Source organism: Colias eurytheme, chromosome 9 (genome assembly GCF_061535395.1).
Source record: "Colias eurytheme isolate Ceu_HAF_F1 chromosome 9, ilColEury1 Martin Lab GWU primary, whole genome shotgun sequence".
Classification (NCBI taxonomy): Eukaryota; Metazoa; Arthropoda; class Insecta; order Lepidoptera; family Pieridae; genus Colias; species Colias eurytheme.
In genome coordinates, this window is record NC_142988.1 from 6,263,215 (window position 1) to 6,282,431 (window position 19,217).

The following is a 19,217-nucleotide window of genomic DNA, read 5'->3' on the forward strand; positions in this document are numbered from 1 at the left end:
TACTATGTATATACGGACATAGACAGGCAAGTCAGCCATTTTTTTTAAACTTCAATACACTGCCATCTCGTTTCCAGCTGCCGAAACTTTTGAAATCTATATAGCTATACGCACTAGGTACGTACCTATCTATTCTATACATTTCTGTTTGGTAGGTACTTGGTATTCATGGTGGAAAATCTCGATTCTGACGCCAAATTAAAACTTAATGGCTTTTTTGCACAAAATTAAATATAAATACGTATGCAACAAAAAAACTGAAAAAAATTGGCGCCACAACCGAGAAGTTCCACCAAAGAAATGAGAAGTAATAAAGAAACCAGTAAGTATTTTTAAATAATTTATTGCAAATTAACAACAAAATTATACATTTAATGTCATATCATTTTGCCTTTTCCTCTTTCTTCCTTTATTTTTCAAGTAGTGCCTGTTTGCTTTAACTTTCATAGGGTCATTATTATCCCAAAAGGTAACTTTGCCAGTGAGAATATTGTTGATTTCTTTGCACCAAGCATGAATGAAGAACATTGTACTTTTATTTATAATGTACTCACACAATGCCTCCTTGTGTCTTGTGCAAGTTAAAAAGGTGTTAGTAGAAATGTTCACACTGACTATCAGCTTTATATAATTTAGTAAATTTTTTTTATTTGAATTTTCTTTGAGAATTTCAATACAAATATGTTCTACTTGGGCAAAAAAATCAAACAATGTTCTTGTAGGATAGCACAACCAGTTTTTACCCTCATATTCTTTCATTTTTATAAATTTGTGGAAAGTTTGTAATTCCTTTTCTTCCATATTATTTGTGCAAGTGTCGCAGTTTTTATATATATTTTTTTTTGCAAGTCGTGCTATCCATCCACTACAATATCCTATTGCTGCGCTTCTCTCAACATGTTCGGGAGTTTTGCTCATTATTAATTTATCTGTATCTATGTACTCTATACATAAATGATCATTATTAATTTCATCTTCACATTCAGCTATCATTTTGTCTACGGGTTTCATTAAAAAATGCTTTAATGATTGTAAACATACACTGTCGTCTTTTTCACAGTTTGAACCAACTGAATGTGAAGATGAAATATTATTAATTAATAATGTTTTGTAAGCTGCTTCAAATGCAGACGAAGTAGGCATAATATTACTGTCCGTAAATAAAACCGGCCAAGTGCGAGTCGGGCTCGCGCACAAAGGGTTCCGTAGCAGCAAATATAATAAATTACAGTTAAATCAACCTATCTCAAAAACTATAAGAGATACTTTGATCAAACCAAAAATCGTTGAAAGAGTTAATTAGCATGCATCACCTCTATTTTTTTTAGAATTTTATACCCCGTAGTTATAAAAATAGAGGGGGGGGGACATACTTTTTACGACTTTGAGAGCTGATATCTCAAAAACCGTTCACTTTAAGAAAAATGTTTTTTAGAAAACTTTATATCATTTTAAAAGACCTTTCCATTGATACCCCACACGGGTATGTACATCGAAAAAAAAAATTTCATCCCTCAGTTACATGTATGGGGGGCCCCACCCCCAATTCTTTTTTTTACTATTTAGTGTCATATTTTTGTAGCGGTTCATACAACACATATTCCCATCAAATTTCATCACTGTAGTACTTATAGTTTCCGAGTAAATCGGCTGTGACAGACGGACAGACGGACAGACGGACAGACGGACATGACGAAACTATAAGGGTTCCGTTTTTGCCATTTTGGCTACGGAACTTATATAAAGCGTCTTATTTACGGTCCATCTTGACGTACGTCCCGCCAAGGTCATACACGATGCACGACGCAAAACGACAGTGAATAGCGTTGACGTACGTCAATAATTATTATTATTATCTTGCTGGATGTGCACGACCAACTTTTCATCCAGCGAGCACCCCCACCACCGCGAACGTCGTGCAGATGGACAGTGAATAGCGCGGACGTACAGCAGATTAGTGTTGCCAACAGAAATTAATGTAAATACTTGGAAACGTGGCCTATTGATATGATTTTTTTGTGATAACTTAGTGAGTACATGAGCAAGCAAGAAACGGTTATTTTATATTTTTATGTACACAGGAAATCCCAATTATCATTACTTTTGGATCAACCTTGTACACATGGACAGTTTATATTCAGAAGTTATTATTTTAAAAGAACTCCAAGGCGAATTGTTGAATAATACAGATTTTATGCAAAAGTCCACTGCAGAAAAATGGCAATTTATTTAAAAACGGACGGACGGACGGACAGACGGACAACAAAGTGATCCTATAAGGGTTCCGTTTTTTCCTTTTGAGGTACGGAACCCTAAAAATATCTTGACGAATTTGTTTGTTTAAAAAAAAAGATTAGCTATAATATACTCTCTGTTCCCGCCACTTCAGCATTTACTGAAAGAGTCTTTTCGGTCATGAATGTGAAGTGGCGGGAAGAGAGAAACCGAGCTTCATTAAAAATTAATTAAAAAATGTTGTGTGGTTTTATGAAACCACGGTAAAAGTGAAACTGTTCGAACGGTTCCGAACACTGCTTTGTGTAGCGCATGTCGCGTGTCGTTCGGCTGCCGAGTAGGTATACCTACTCGGCAACCGCGATACGTACGCGACATGCGCTACACAGACCAAAAAGTTTGAGACGATGTAATAAAAGTTTCACTTTAAAATGAGCTCTTGAAATATATAAATTTAGATTTGGAATGTTTGGATTCATATAATTCATTTGAAAATAATGAAAAATTCTTAGTTACTGCAAAAAGTACAAAAAAATACATTTTTAAAAATATTTATTTACTCTTTATTTACCTCCTTTAAAATCAGATATACTCTATTTCTTCAAATAAAAGTTGGCAACCCTAGCCATGCTTGATGCGCGCACGATCGTCAGTAGGATACATCCAGCACCGCGGCCTTGAGCCGACGTACGTCGGGGATTGACCGTGAATAAGACGCTTAAGACGCTTCATACTCAATTTTTTTATTAAACCAAGTAATCTTTCATTCATTCATTCATTAATCTTGTAAAAATGCTCAGGACTTCAGGAGTAAGTCAGGAGTCATTAAATATGTAGTTTTTTCTTAGATAAACTTTCATCGCAATATTAATTATTTTGAAAGATTTATAGAAGAATCGAAATGAAATTCAAATACTAACTACCACTTCAGTAACATCTAGAAACTGAATAAATAATAAATATGTAATACATTTATGGGATTCTTATTATGGGGTTGATTGATATTTGATGGAATAAATGAATTCGATAAAGAACGGCTGCTCGGCCCGAATGGTAGGATAAAAACACAATAAAACAAAGCATATACTCAGGAATACTGCAGCTTTGTGCTCATGAGAGAAATGTGTAAACGAGTTGAAAAATTTATTTAATGCAAACAAACAATCAAATCTTTTCTCTTTTTAACACGCCTTTAATGTAGATTTGACGAACTACTCAGAAAAACTTAGTTATGAACGCACCTTTTACATATTATGTTTGTGGGTAGTTGGCGACGAAACGGCGACGAATCGATTTCTTCTTTTAAGTTGGCAGCTCTTAATGACCAGCCAATAGAATAACAATTTCAGGCCTTTCTTCTTCAGAGAACATGGCCGACATTTAGGTACTGCTGTCATGAAGATTTCCCAGTGACAAATTTTAACTTTGTAGTTCTTCATGCACGGTTTTATGTTCCATTAACGTTTTATTTTTTGTAATTCCGTAGACCGTATTTAGTGTAAGCTTAATTGTTGTAAAATATGGCGGCTGATCGCGAAATAGCTGCTGAAGACAGCATTAGAGTCGTATGCCGATTTCGGCCACTCAATGACTCTGAAGAAAAAGCTGGTTCAAAATTTATTGTGAAATTTCCTTCAGGACCCGATGACAACTGCATTTCTATAGGGGTAAGTAAAACATTTAATGCGTGTATCAATATTGACTTCCTCTATCATCGCCCTAATTTAGACCATGATGACTAATACATTACGGCTGGTGTTCACCTGCTACGAAATGGCCTTTCTTTTTTATTCCGCTTGGTTGATTATGATCGCAATAGTGAAAATTTGAAGATTCCCGATGTATTTGACGCAATATTGGAGTGAGAATCCTTTTCTGTCGAAAATCAATACAAATAGTTTTCCGACCTTGACCTGAGCATTCTTAGGATTGTAAGCCTTAAATAATTTGTCCATTGTTTACTTTATATTTTAAAAACAAACAATAATCTTAAATAGATTACATATTTCGAAAACAGTAGGTGTTAAATGGTAGAAAATATTATGTTCTTTTTTTATTTATTTTCACAGCAAGTAAAATGAGTTTGAAGTGATATACAATTATTTTAGAATTATTTATTTATTATTGGAATGAAGCTCCTCATGTTCCATAGTTTCGCTAAAACTGAACGCATATAAAACAATTACTTGAATTAAAATTAAGGTGTCCTTTAAATTTTAATGAATTAATATAATATACATTAGTAATTACCTAATTACTAATGGAATAATTCCTACCTATAGGAAATTATATTATACAATACAATATTTCCTATTTTACATAATCAATAGGTATACTCTTACTGAATTTACTTTTCATTTTCCAATAAGAATTCATCTAGCCTTGCAGTACATTTAAAAATATCCATGTTACTTTGATTTAGAATCTATATTTTATTCAATATGGTTTTCTCAATTAACTTTTTGAGATTCATTAAATTTGTCTAGAATCTAGATTATAATATTATGATAAGTACAAATGGTGTTCAATATGTAACAAATTGCTGAAAAATAATCATTATAAGACGCACACGAGCAACTTTGTCTCTGCAACTATTTTGTCTCCGCAGCTTTTTTGTCTCTCCCACCTATGGGCTAGTATGAAAGTGCGCGCACGTAGCGATGCAACTCCCCATACAAATTGATGGGAGAGACAAAATAGTTGTGGAGACAAAGATTTATCATTTATTTTAAAATTTATTGTTTTAGGGTAAAGTATATTTGTTTGACAAAGTATTTAAGCCTAATGCAACACAAGAGAAAGTGTACAATGAGGCTGCAAAAAGCATTGTATCAGATGTGCTGGCTGGATATAATGGTACTATATTCGCCTATGGACAAACAAGTTCCGGAAAGACTCACACAATGGAAGGTGTCATAGGTAAGTCTCATTATAAATATGGAAAAATATATAAGTCCGAACAATCAATATAAAACACTAACAAAACATTTTTATTTCGCAGGGGATCCAGGAAAACAGGGTATAATACCACGGATAGTCAACGATATATTCAATCACATCTATGCAATGGAAGAAAATCTTGAGTTTCACATAAAAGTTTCATATTTTGAAATTTATATGGACAAAATCAGAGATTTATTAGATGGTAATGTATAACTTTCTGAATAATAAAATAACTGTTTTAATTCTATTAATTAATTCTAATATTTATTTTCTTTTGCAGTTTCAAAGGTGAACCTCAGTGTACATGAAGATAAAAACAGAGTCCCATTTGTAAAAGGTGCTACAGAGAGATTTGTGTCAAGTCCAGAAGAAGTATTTGAAGTTATAGAAGAAGGAAAATCAAATAGACACATTGCAGTTACAAGTAAGTTTTATGTTTAGGAAACAGCATATTTTATTACATTGTTGTCGTTAGCTTTCTGTGTAAACTATATAATATTAAACAACTGGTATATCATAATATTGGTTTTGTAGAATTGAAAAGTAATACAATTTTTTTTTATATTTACAGACATGAACGAACACTCATCTAGATCTCATTCAGTCTTCCTGATTAATGTTAAACAAGAAAATTTAGAAAATCAAAAGAAATTGTCAGGAAAACTATATCTTGTGGACTTGGCTGGTTCAGAAAAGGTAAGCCATTAAATTTAATGCCATTAATTTGTATAACTTGTGATTGATGATTGCTTGATATAACTAATAAATATTTACTTTATAGGTGTCTAAAACTGGTGCTGAAGGTACTGTGCTCGATGAAGCCAAAAATATTAACAAATCACTATCAGCATTGGGTAATGTTATATCTGCACTTGCTGATGGCAACAAATCCCACATTCCCTACAGAGATTCCAAACTGACTCGTATTCTACAAGAGTCACTTGGTGGTAACGCTAGAACCACTATTGTCATTTGCTGTTCCCCAGCATCCTTCAACGAGAGTGAAACTAAGAGTACATTGGACTTTGGTAAGAGGTAAGCAAAATATAATATATGGGGATTTATTTTAATTATATATAATGATTTGATGACAATAATTGACTCACTAATTGTTTAACAGAGCGAAAACAGTCAAGAATGTTGTGTGTGTCAATGAGGAACTCACAGCTGAGGAATGGAAACGTCGCTATGAGAGGGAGAAGGAGAAGGTTGCAAGACTCAAAGGAAAGGTAAGGTTACCTTGCAGCATTTTATCTCTGTATTTATTTTTATTACATTTTTTTACATTATACTAATACAATTTTTTTTTATTTTTTCGTAATATTTTTCTACTAATTCATGTTCTTTAAATAGGTTGAGAAATTGGAGGCTGAAGTTAACCGCTGGAGGTCTGGAGAAACTGTACGGCCTGAAGAACAAGTCAACCTGGTTGAGATTGATGCTGCCACTCCGGTTACATCATTCATTGAAGAGAAACCCCCAGTTGCGGTAAGTCTATTCAAACACTATGACTTAATATATACAGTTATTTTATGAATGCACTCCCACTCAATCTGTTACTCATTGATGTTGTATTCTTTATGTAATTATTCATTTATTGGCTGAAGTGTTTTATAAATCTGCATCTTAATTATAGATAATGATCCACTATGGGGGTTTGTTTAGTTCTGAGAGTAAGAATCAGCTATCTCTATAATAATAATGTTAAAAATAGGAAGCAAGAGAAAATGTTCTTATAAATCAATTTAAATGTATGGATGATATAGTAAAAGCATAAAACTGATTGAATCAATTTATCAAAATAGAAGAAGAAAATAAATATCCTCAACTGTAAGATGGAAAAAATAGATCAAAAACACTTTGCCAGCTTTTAATGATGAGTCAGTATGTAGTTGTTAAAACCAGACGTAATATTCTAATCATTCCATTTGACCAAGTGGATTACTCAGTTCATTTCTGCGGTACTTTGCTGTGTATAATTCAATAATTATGTGTACATGCTGTATGTTATGGTTGACAAAATTCTTTAAAATGCATCTTATATATTTATATAAAAGGCTATCATTTTTATTCTAATATGTAATGTAATATGTCATCTTTTATTTACATTCACATTTACATTCAAATAAATTCCATGATAGCATTTTAGGTAATATAAATAAAGCTCATCATACTGGTTTTATATCTTTAACCCACATGGAGATTCTTTACTTATCATATCTCACATGTAGATATTGAAATATACCTAGTTAATGATATTAAAAATTAAACTAGATCATGCCTGATCATCATAATATGCAGTCTGCAATCCCCAAACAAATAAAAATAATCTAATCCTAATTACAATATACTATTTTTAAATATTATAAGAAAAATTAGTTTACTATAGTAAACTAAATTTTCTTGTCTGTCTGTTACTCAATCACGCCTAAACTACTGAACCAATTTGCATGAATTTTGGTATGGAAATATTTTGATACCCAAGAAAGGACATAGGCTACCTTTTATTGCAAAATATGTACCACGGGCGAAGCCGGGGCGGACCTCTAGTAATATATATAGTACAAAAATATATTTTTGTACAATTGTGTAGCCTGTCCCCGTGGCGGTGTCGAGCGCAGTGGAAGACGCGGCGATGCAGGGCAAGCTCGAAGCGCTGTACCAGCAGTTGGACGACAAGGACGAGGAGATCAACCAACACTCGCAGCTGGTCGAGAAGTTGAAGGAGCAAATGATGGAGCAGGAGGAACTCATTGCTTGCACAAGGTATGTGATTTAGAACTTGTAGTTTGTACATGGTTGTACTTTTAATTTATAAGGTCTTCTGATGTTGGAGAAATGTTTTAAAGTGAAACTTTTATTACATCGTCTCAAACTTTTGGTCTGTGTAGCGCATGTCGCGTGACGGTCGGCTGCCGAGTAGGTATAAAGCAGTGTTCGGAACCGTACGATAATTATCGTACAAATACGATAATTTTGTGCCTAAGTTTCACTTTTACCGTGGTTTCATAAAACCACACAACATTTTATGCACGCCTCATAAGCGAAGCGTTGAGGTGGGTACTACTGTCATTTTTTATTTTAATTTTGTATATGTCAAAAGTTTGTAAACATTGAAAGCAATCATCATGCGGTTTACAATTATCACTAATAAACTTATTTATTGCTAAAGGTCTACTAAGTATAGAGCCTATTTAGTAGATGACATGAGTCGCAGTAGTTGCTATTGTATAATATTATAGTCCTGAAAAGTTATATGTAATAAACATTACGGTACTTGGACGCGTATTCAAAGGTGTGGCTTATTTTTAAGAGAATGTTGCAGCTTCTATGTTGTAGATAAACATAAATATTAAAAAAATATGAGTCATGCAAAATGAAATAAATGGTAAAACACAATAATATGTAGCACATTTTATTGAAAAAAAAAACCTAGAAGAATTTCACTTCATAGATACCTCAAAACAGATACAGATCTCGTTAATTATGTAATATGAATATAAACAACTCATAATGTTGCTCTCTATTGCACATACCAACATTATTGACTTATTAATGTATGATAGCTTATTAATTATGGACTTTTGTCTGTGACATGATTATGAATGACTGACTATAACTTAAAAAAAATAGAACATGCAGTGTAAATAATGGCTTTAATACACGTAATTAATACCACTGTAACTATTTGGTTTATACTTTATATCTAGCATACATTGTTATTTACCTAAAAAACTAAGGGGTTAGAATGAGTTATCATCATACAAGTCTCCAGTAATAATTAATTTCAATTTCTGTAAAACAACGCTAATAACATCATTTTTATTTTTTAACAAGGCTAGGTAATAAATAAGACATAATGTTTCATTAAAATTTTTCACGTGAATGCACATCAACGCTAATGCGTATTGTAGCAATAAATTTCGTAGCAAAAAAAGCAAATTGCACCATTTATTGATAACATGTCATGATGATAATCTGCATTATCAACAACGAAAATGTTTATAAATTTCATTCAGAAATTAAGGAAAAGATGATAATGCATAGTTATATTATATTATAATGCATAATTGATTAAATTATTAATTAAATAGTTTTGTCAAAAAAATAAAGTTCATAGTAATATTAATAGTATGCTGTATGCTCATTATTCATTATATTATATCATGCACTATTTACTCCAGTGGATTGCTTCATTCATATCTGTAGTATTCATTGTTTATGAACTCAAATAAACATTGATAAACATATTATGTGGCTTATAATTCCTTCATATCTTCTTATTTTTGATGATATGTGGGTCACTAGCCATGTTTTGGTAATTTGGAATGTCTGTAAACATAACAACTAATCTAACTATCTATAAAGCATGTCATAATTAGTATTCTACTTGGTGAAGCTTTTCAAAGTTACAAGCACCATTACCAAAATGCTCCCTTGCTCTGCCATAATTGAAATATGAGCACTTATCCAAACAAATTTGCGATACATAATATATAATTTTTAAATTGTTTAGTATAAGAATTGTAATAATTTCCTGAATAAATGATAAATAAATAAATAAATAAAAATACAGACGCGACTTCGAAGCGTTGCAAGGCGACATGAACCGCATCCAGCAAGAGAACGAGGCGGCCAAGGAGGAGGTGAAGGAAGTGCTGCAGGCGCTCGAGGAGCTCGCCGTCAACTACGACCAGAAGTCGCAGGAGGTTGACAGCAAGAGCCGCGAGTGCGACCAGCTCTCGGAGGACTTGCAGTCCAAACAGGTGCGTTAAGTTATAATGCACTTTATAGGCTTTATACTCGCAAATGTACAACTGATTGGGTTGACCAACAGTTTTTCTAAAAAGACTTGTAATGTTTACTTTTTTTTTTTTTCGTGACAGAGCGCCTTGACAACAGCAACAGCCGAACTCCAGCAGCTACGTGATCTCTCTGCCCATCAACGTAAACGCATTGCCGAACTTCTTACCAACCTCTTACGGGATTTGTCCGAAATCGGTGCAGCCGTGGGAGGATCAGAACTTGACTTCAAACTCAACGTGGACACTGTTGGAAAACTAGAAGAGGAATTCACTGTGGCCAGACTGCACATTAGCAAAATGAAGAGTGAGGTTAAAAACATTGTGCAACGCTGCCACTCGCTCGAAACCGCTAATATCGACGCTAACCAGAAGGTCAGTGCATAGTCGTTAATTACCACTTCAACATGCAATAGTAATTATTATGATTGAATTGTTTGGCTCACCTTTCTTTCTAATTGTTTTGAATTGTGTCTTATATCATGAGTATTTATAATTTGAGCTACATTCCTAATTAGTTATCATTTTGATTTTCTTACGAATGCCTTTAATAACAGAAACAAATCTTGTATATTTGTTAGTTGAGAGGGCAAAATAATAGGATAGAAATAGAGGAAATTATAATATGCAATCAAATGTAAATTCCAAGCATAACATTGTTTGATAATAGAATTCGACATGCTTCTTCGACGACATAAAGGCACGCGACGCCTTAATCGATATTGTATATTTTTGGCTTAACATCTTCAAAATTATAGATAATATGGTTATGTTAACCATACATGTTCAGATTAATAATGTTTAAAAACTTTTAATGTAGATCGAAGAGTACGAGCGCTCGTTGGGCGAATGTCGTCTCCTCATCTCGCAGCACGAGGCGCGTTGTGCCTCGCTCGCCGAGTCGATGCGTGAGGCTGAAAATAAGAAACGACAGCTCGAAGAGGCCGCGGACGCTTTGCGGGAGGAGTGTGCTCGTTTGCAGGTAATTTCTTTGCAATCAATCATTGCATATTTTTTATGAAATTGATTAAATTAAATAAGATTTCTTTTTCTTCAGTTTATTTTCTAAGATTTTTGAATAAAGATTTATTTTTGTGGGTTAATTTTCCAATCCTGATAATATTCATGTAATTTTTTTGATATATTTTAAAAAAATATCATTGTGGTATTTGAGTCATATTGAACAATCTGTGTAAAACAACATTTGAAAGACTTTATAATAATTTATATTTGACACCGAAAAGTTTTGTATTGCAATGCTTTAAATAGTTATAAAGATATCTGCTAATATAAATTTATTGCAAATTCTTCTTACATGTATTTGAAAGAAAGAAAATAAATAAATTTATTGCAAAAAACACAGCCAACAACATTACAAAATTTATCTTAAGATTAGCAAACGGATGCAGCCTCAGCAAAATGCTGCACAAAAACAGTGCTGATTTTATTTGCCATAAATGTTATTCCCGTAATATAAGAAATATTGACATGCGTGCAGGCGGCGGAGCGCGTGCAGCTGGCGGCGGCGGAGCAGCGCGCGGACTCGCAGGTGCGCGCGGCGCTGGAGGCGCAGCTCGAGCAGCTGCGCGCCTCGCACGCCACGCAGCTGGCCGCGCTGCGCGACGAGCTCGCCGCGCTGCAGCGACACCACCAGGAGCTCAAGGAGTCAGTACCCGCACAATTTTTTTTTTATAGTGGAGTATGCATTTAGGCATACCCAGGGCACTCGGGGGAAGAGCCCTGGGTTATGTCGGACTCACCCTGCTGAGTGCAGGGTCCTACCGACTAAACTCCACTGTGTTCCGCCGTGCCACTTTATTGACGGGGCCGCGGGTATTCGGTAGAACCGCGTCCGCAGAAGTACCCGCACATACACTATAGATACTAGTTTGTGTGCTAGATACACTTGTGTTGTGGATATAGTTTGCTAATAGAGTAGTTTCAAATTTCAAAGATTGTATATGAATCTGGTTTTATTTAATAGGTTGGGAGAATTGATATAAATACTGTGTTGTGACTTGTGACATAAATTAACTTATTTTTGTTTGATTATACATATAATTGTATCTTTAAGCCATATAAAAATTATTAGAAAAAAGTTTTCACATGAGGTCATCTAATTGGAACATGTTTTTTTTTATTATTTAGTACCTACTTGAAGACATATTTAATGATCGTAATTCAATTGTCAACAGTACCTACCAGGAGTTGACGCTGGCCAGACAGCAACTGCAGGACGACTACGAGAAGTTGAAACGCGAGGAGGCCGACAAGTCCGCCAAGCTCAAGGAACTCATGTTAGTGTCACGTTCACCGCGCCGTAATCTAGACAAGGCCGAAAAGGAGGTCGCCAACCAGCAAATGCTGCTCAAGGACGACTTTCGGGACTTTATCATGTCACCCAAGAGGGACAAGATGGGTTTCCATTACGACATGGGCCTAGATATCGAAAAGGCTTCGGCCAGGGAGGAAAAGTCGCTCTCGGCAATCTCTAAAGTCCCCCGCCATACCTGCAACATCCATCCCCTCCAGTTACATTTACTTATATCCGTCACCATGATACTCCTTACCCACCGATACCCACAAATTGTTGTTTTGGTTTAAGCTCGATGGCTTTTTTTCTGTGATAATATCATGGGTCTCTTAACATTTCACGTTACATTTATTTAACATTTACATTGTTTATTGACACTATTGCAACCTTTATTCATTTAAAAGAGATCCATGAACACCATGTTTAACTCATTAACGCTTTTCTCTCTCGTCGCGACTGTCTTATATTGAATCGGCAATAACACAAATTAGATTAATAGAAAATGCATGTGAGACAGTTGCGAACGGGTGTAACGAAATTATTTTAAGAATACTAATTTATATTTTTTTACGCATTTTAATCGCTTCGCTTTGAAGTTCGTCGTGAGCCATAAGTCTAGTCGAACAAATAAATTAGGAAAGTTATTTATCAACTAAAATGCTTAACGTAGTTATTAATAATTAGCATGTTTGAATTTTTTGTTGTTTGTTATTGTGACTTAAGCATGGAGAAAGTATATAATGATAATAATAAGTAGATCTAAATATTGGTTCATTAGACGTAAATGTTTGAAAGTAGGCTCGTTGTTGTCGTTATTTAAGTGTTTTCCAATCCGTGGTTGTCTTTTAAAGAAACATTCGTCTTTTAACGAAATATTTCTTGTTGTAATTACTATTAGTCATTTTAAACGCTTTAAGTTTTAAAGGAAATTCGAATAAATATTATTTACATGAATAAATTATTAGGAAATTTTTTGAGAAAACTCAAAATGCACAAAACAGCGGTGTACGGAGTTTAAAACTATTATTGAGTTATATTTCTTGGGTACTTGTAAATAATACATATGTAAATAATATCAAACATAATGTAATAAAGAGATTTCAAATTAGAATATTTTTAATAAAATATTTTTCTACCACATGTGGCGACCATCAGTTTTAACACTTCACTTAGATAAACTTCCTTTTTTATCAAACCAAAGATTAAAATATAGTTTTGTAGTTAGGATTATATAGTAACTATCATATTTTTTGAAGTATTAATAAAACGAGGACAAGAATACTTAACCCTCCTAGATGAATAGAATAAGAAATCCTAGAGATAATTAAATGAAGAGTGCATTTATAAGCATTTCAAATCATAATAGTTCATTCCAAGTATTGCATTTACGTATTGGCATTTACATACTTCATTTTTTTTTTCATAGTGCATGATCACTTCATCCATTCCAATGATTTGTCCACGATTTTCTATTAAAATTGCATTTATGTTGTTCCTAGAATCCATATCACTTCCTTAGTCTGCACTCAAATGCCGAAGAGTGATTGTTGCCTCAATATTTACAAGTTGCGAATTTGTGCAAATGGTGAAAAAAAAAATTATGATTGGCATTAATATTACAAGTTTGCACAAAGTTACGACTTTTTAACGATGTAGTTAAATGACAATTTAATCTAGAAAAATATGAAACACCAAAACCCTAGTACAAGTATTTCTAGATTGGATTGTTCACGTTATGATTAATCAATATAATAAACTGACTTGTGATACAAATATTTATACAAACAATAATCTTAGTTGGTGTAAGTAAAAGTTACATGTAGTGCAAGGTCTTGTAACGCCTCGCTTTTTTATATTTTTTAAGTTATCATTTTATTCCGCACGTATCCCATTCATATTCATACTGCCGGGGGTTGGCATTTTCTGAGAAAATGGCCTAAGAGCGATACGTGACATAATATGGATGGGTGCGTGCAGGAAGATATCTCACTTTGCAGGTAAATTTTATCATTTTTAACCAAAATTCTATAATGTAGGAAATTTAATACCAGTAGCATTATTTCATTAACAAATCATTTTATTATTTAAAATAGTTTACCTTTTGTAATATTAAAACGAAACATTATCACACAGTCAAAGCGTGGAGCGACGCGAACAAGCTCGCGCCGATCTCAAAGGACTGGAAGACACTGTGGCTAAGGAATTGCAGACATTGCACAACCTAAGAAAACTATTTGTACAAGACTTGCAGGTAAGATATTGTCATGTTTCATTTTAAACATATTTTTTGTTTAATCTTAGATATCCACATGAGAGAGCGCGATGATATGAATATACAGTTATAATTAACTAGCTTCGCTTCGCTGTTTCACCCGCGTGGCTCCGCTCCTGTTGTATCTTCCTTATCGTAATGATATAGCCTATAGCCATCCTCGAGAAATGGGCTATCTAACACCGAAAGAATTTTTCAAATTGGGCCAGTAGTTCTTGAGATTAGAGCGTTCAAACAAACAACTCTTCAGCTTTATAATATACATTTCTTTTGAACATAAAATCTGAATTTATACCTTTCTAATATCTGTATTACAAAACACAGGCAAGAATAAAGAAATCGACCAACTCGGAAGAAGGCGCCGAGGAGGAGGGCGGCTCGCTAGCGCAGAAGCAGAAGATCTCGTTCCTGGAGAACAACCTGGAGCAGCTGACGAAGGTGCACAAGCAGCTGGTGCGCGACAATGCGGACCTGCGCTGCGAGCTGCCCAAGCTCGAGAAGCGGTTGAGAGCCACTATGGAAAGGGTCAAGGCGCTCGAGACTGCTCTCAAGGTACGCGGTTTTGTATTTTGTTCTGTTGATTTGTATGCCAGATGTGTATATTGTTTGGGAACTAAATTATTTTTTCAGGCGATGTGGAATATTTCAGCTTATTGGTCTTGTTATCTAGTAAATCTTACTGTTCAATCTGAGCTGGGTGTGTAGGTTTTGGTAATACAAAATATCCGCATTAGTACATGGAAAATTTTGTATTCTTTATTTAAGATGGCAGAACTATATGTAAAAAATATTTACCTTATTTAATGGTTAAATATGTTTGTATCTTTAGAATTAGTTAGTAAATTAAGTTTCTTTTAATATACTAACCTCATGAAAAATAACAGGAGGCGAAGGAAGGCGCGATGCGCGACCGCAAGCGGTACCAGTTCGAGGTGGACAGGATCAAGGAGGCCGTGCGCGCCAAGAACCTCGCCAGACGGGGCGTGCAAGCACAAATTGGTGAGCCTTTCTAATTTCTATCTTATCGTTAATGTTATTCGAAATTGATATTTTATAAGGATTGTCACTCTCACTTTTAGAAAATATCGGTTATCGTAGTTACATTTATAATATGTAAAGCCCCATACAAATTTATTTGCCAACATAATATTATTATGGCAACAACTAATTTCCTATGGAATATGGAACTGATCAATTTACACAAAATCATTAAAATATATAGCAATTTTGATTATGTTTTCAATCAATTTTTAACCGACTTCATATATTATATATTATGCGCTGTAATACTGTTAACTATTTTACCGATTCATGAAATAAGTGTTGTATAAACATGTATACTAATTACTTCTTCGTGTTCCAGCGAAACCGATCCGCGCTGGCGGCGGACACTTGGTGGGCGGCGGCGGCGTGGTGCGACCCGCGCCCGCACAGGACATGAAGAGGAAGAGCATCATTGTAGGCGCCAGGGGTGAGACACGCTTCTATTATCTTAATATATATAAATTTCATGTCACAATGTTTGTCCTCAATGGACTCCTAAACCACTTAACCGATTATAATAAAATTCGCACACCATGTGCAGTTCGATCCAACTTGAGAGATAGGATAGTTTAAACATGTACCACGGGCGAAGCCGGGGCGGACCACTAGTTTATTAATGTATTGCCAATTTGTTATGAACATTTTAAAGTATACAATCTAATTTGAGCTCAGTTGTTTTATGTTCATTTAGAATAACACTACTTATTACTAATTCAATTACTTCACTTTGTTTGTTACATTTTTTTAAAGTATTTTAACTCATTTAAGTGTTTAAATATTTACAAAAATAAAAATTAATTTTACAATTTTTCAGATGAGAGTTGAAGAGATAGCCGTTGCTTCATAAAGAATCTAAAGTGAAAATTCATAGATGTATTTTTAAATAAGGCGGCAAAATCATTCTTGAAAAAAATAAAATTATTCTACTTACGTATTTATCAAAAGCCTAATAAGTAAGCTACACAGCAAAAAAATAACAAAAATATAGTAGTACTCATAAGGCTTAACATTTCGAGCTATTTAATCTTAATGTTAATAAGTGCACATGTTTAGAAATGGTTATAAGCTTCTTGCAAGTTTTCCATAATCCCATACTCATGTCGACAAATACAAAAGATATATTATGACGAATAGACTATGTTTTGCAGAAACTTTGCATCAGTAATTCCAGAGAACTCAACTTTGTTTAAAGTATTACTTTTCTTCTGACTTGCGTCAACTTAAAGATTTTAGAAAAAGGATTCTATTGAAAATTTTATGAAATGACAAGTATTATATTTAGTTCCAATTAATTGCCTCTGTGCTAAATGAAATATTCTTAAATTAAGGCGTATCTTCTGGGAAGGAATGATATAAAGGTTTCATAATAACGTCAGTACAAAGATACCGAGCCAGTTACCAATCATTGGAGAACATCAAATGTGTATTTCATTTCTTCCCTGAAGATATATTTGATCTATATACCAGTATCTGAGATGAACTGCTATAAGTTGTTTCAGAGACTCGCATGTGCTACCGCACAAAGAAAAAAAAAATTAAAAAATGAAATAAAAAAGGATTTTCGTTAAAGTCATGTCTGTTGCGGCAAGTGTGGTGGCAAATGCATAACCCAGAGTGCATATTCAATGTGTAGTTCTAGTGTAAGCTTCTTTAATATATATTTTTATATATTGTGATAAGCGTTGTTATGCCGACATGTGAGCATTTAATAAGTTAACGAAACGAAGTATAGAACCGGTGAAATGGGTGATAACGAATCGACCGCGACTATTCAACAAACACGTACACGTATGACGCGCACAAATAAAGAATGGGAACGGATACAATTATTTACTTGTCTTTATCGACTCACTCTCTAGTCACAATATGGGGTACCAACTCGCGGAGCCTTACCAATTCCGCCAACTTTATTCTTTAATCACATTTATTATACAGTTCGGGTGAAACAAAATGAATTTCTAATAGCTATATAATATCAGCTTACATTCTTTATTGATGCGAGTGATACAAAGATGACGAGCGTGTGTACCTAGGCGACTTGCTGCCATGAGCAAGTTCTCGGCCTCTAGGTTACGAACTGCGCCACAGAGCACGACACTTTAGTGGGCGATTTTTGTATTCCCGCGACGAATATGAAAATCACTTTCAACTAAAACATCTCATTTGTAATTTGAAAAAATAAATTGTTGCATAATAATAAAGTTATCATAGTCACGTAGAAAGTTTTTGCAAATTACTAGTTATCATCCATGACACCTTATATACTAATCTTCAATACTGCGTCGTACATTTTCGCTTGTGAGCTGTGATGTTTTGTAGAAGGATTATCCATATCGCGTGTTTTGGTGGTAACAGTAGTCATTTAAAAACTCTTTCAAATAGAGCTTTCGTTGAAGTAGATTACACTTACAGTCTTAAAATTGCCAATAGTCTTACTACAATCTATGTATGCTTATGAATTACAATAAATGTGTTTAAAGTTTTTATTATGAATCGGTTTAGACGCCTGCGATTTGGTTAAAGTTCTCTATTTGCTTTTAAGATTCATTAGCTTCTTAGTAGATCTGTAACTTATGTAAGTACTTATGAAATAATCACGTCACGCAGTCTGAGGGTTGTTGCGGAGCGGAACGACGCCGAGTGCCCGCGCTGCGTCCCATTGGGAGTTATGGAACTATGGTCGACACATGTTCAGAAAACCAAAGATCAATCACAATCATTAGAGTTATTGTCCCGAGATTATTAATTACCAACTGAAATTTTATATAAGCCACGTTTTTTCGCTGAAAGGTTCCAAAGCTCCTTAATGTGTTGCAATACATTTATATTATTTAGGTGTAAAGTTTTAGTAAATTATTTCATACTTAAGTTAGATACTTGATTTTATTATATTTTATTTATTTTACTACATAAACCTAAATTATGTCGTTTTTTTCACTTTTGAAGTGTTGAACGTTTTTTTTACATACCTCTATTTACAATGTTTTATAATCATGATGATCAAAACGCATATTCTTTCACTCGAAACTTATTTTAAACGTCAACAGAGATGCATTCCGTGCGGAAAGCAGTTGCGTCTTTGTTGCGAGTTAACTTTTGTTATAATATGTAGAGAAATAAGAGGCTATCCTCGGTTTCCATCGCCGATGCATCGACAGCTCAAACAGGGCGCGAGCCGCGCGGGCGAATCCCTAACCGAAAGGCTTGCCTTGCACCAAGTGATTTAGTTTATATCGACATCTTTTGTACGATGTATTTGATATATAGGAAATTCTCAAAACGAGTGTTTTCTTGATTTTTATTTATTATAAAAATAAAATATGAATTTAATTTGCTACAGTGTTTTTTATTTTACCTGCAACACTACTCAATCGATAAATTAAAATAGGAATTGTACACATTTTCAACACAAGAGCTAGAATAACACACACACGCACTTATTCGTCGTAGTACTATGTGCGAGGATGTGTAAATAAATAAATAAATATTATAGGACATTATTACACAAATCGACCTAGTCCCACAGTAAGCTCAATCAAGGCTTGTGTTGTGGGTACTAGGCGACGATAAATATAATATTTAATAAATACATATATAGATAATAACA

General features: G+C 34.1%; 2 protein-coding genes across 2 annotated transcripts; one reads left to right on the forward strand and one right to left on the reverse strand.

The window, feature by feature from the left end:
- Positions 1-363: 363 nt before the first annotated feature.
- LOC149905827 (uncharacterized) lies at positions 364-3,615 on the reverse strand. The gene is made up of 2 exons (XM_090105327.1): positions 3,587-3,615; positions 364-1,150 (listed from the first exon to the last, which is right to left on the reverse strand). The coding sequence occupies exons 1-2, from the start codon at positions 3,613-3,615 to the stop codon at positions 364-366; spliced, it is 816 nt and encodes a 271-aa protein (XP_089961453.1).
- On the forward strand, positions 3,580-18,945 carry Khc (kinesin heavy chain). The gene is made up of 19 exons (XM_090105915.1): positions 3,580-3,902; positions 4,983-5,154; positions 5,237-5,380; positions 5,459-5,602; positions 5,750-5,874; positions 5,960-6,213; positions 6,299-6,407; positions 6,532-6,666; positions 7,772-7,944; positions 9,755-9,944; positions 10,065-10,355; positions 10,801-10,962; positions 11,479-11,645; positions 12,176-12,277; positions 14,428-14,545; positions 14,891-15,118; positions 15,451-15,565; positions 15,930-16,037; positions 16,425-18,945. The coding sequence occupies exons 1-19, from the start codon at positions 3,756-3,758 to the stop codon at positions 16,433-16,435; spliced, it is 2,895 nt and encodes a 964-aa protein (XP_089962041.1). The 5' UTR covers positions 3,580-3,755; the 3' UTR covers positions 16,436-18,945.
- Positions 18,946-19,217: the final 272 nt, after the last annotated feature.

Excerpts from the sequence above, each read along its gene's own strand:
- LOC149905827 (XM_090105327.1), bottom strand. The coding sequence starts at position 3,615 with ATGTCGGCCATGTTCTCTGAAGAAGAAAG. Across the intron at positions 1,151-3,586 it reads ATGTTCTCTGAAGAAGAAAG|TAATATTATGCCTACTTCGT; the intron begins GCCTGAAATTGT and ends ATTTACGGACAG.
- Khc (XM_090105915.1), top strand. The coding sequence starts at position 3,756 with ATGGCGGCTGATCGCGAAATAGCTGCTGAAGACAGCATTAGAGTCGTA. Across the intron at positions 5,603-5,749 it reads TAGACACATTGCAGTTACAA|ACATGAACGAACACTCATCT; the intron begins GTAAGTTTTATG and ends TTATATTTACAG. Across the intron at positions 12,278-14,427 it reads GCCAAGCTCAAGGAACTCAT|TCAAAGCGTGGAGCGACGCG; the intron begins GTTAGTGTCACG and ends ATTATCACACAG.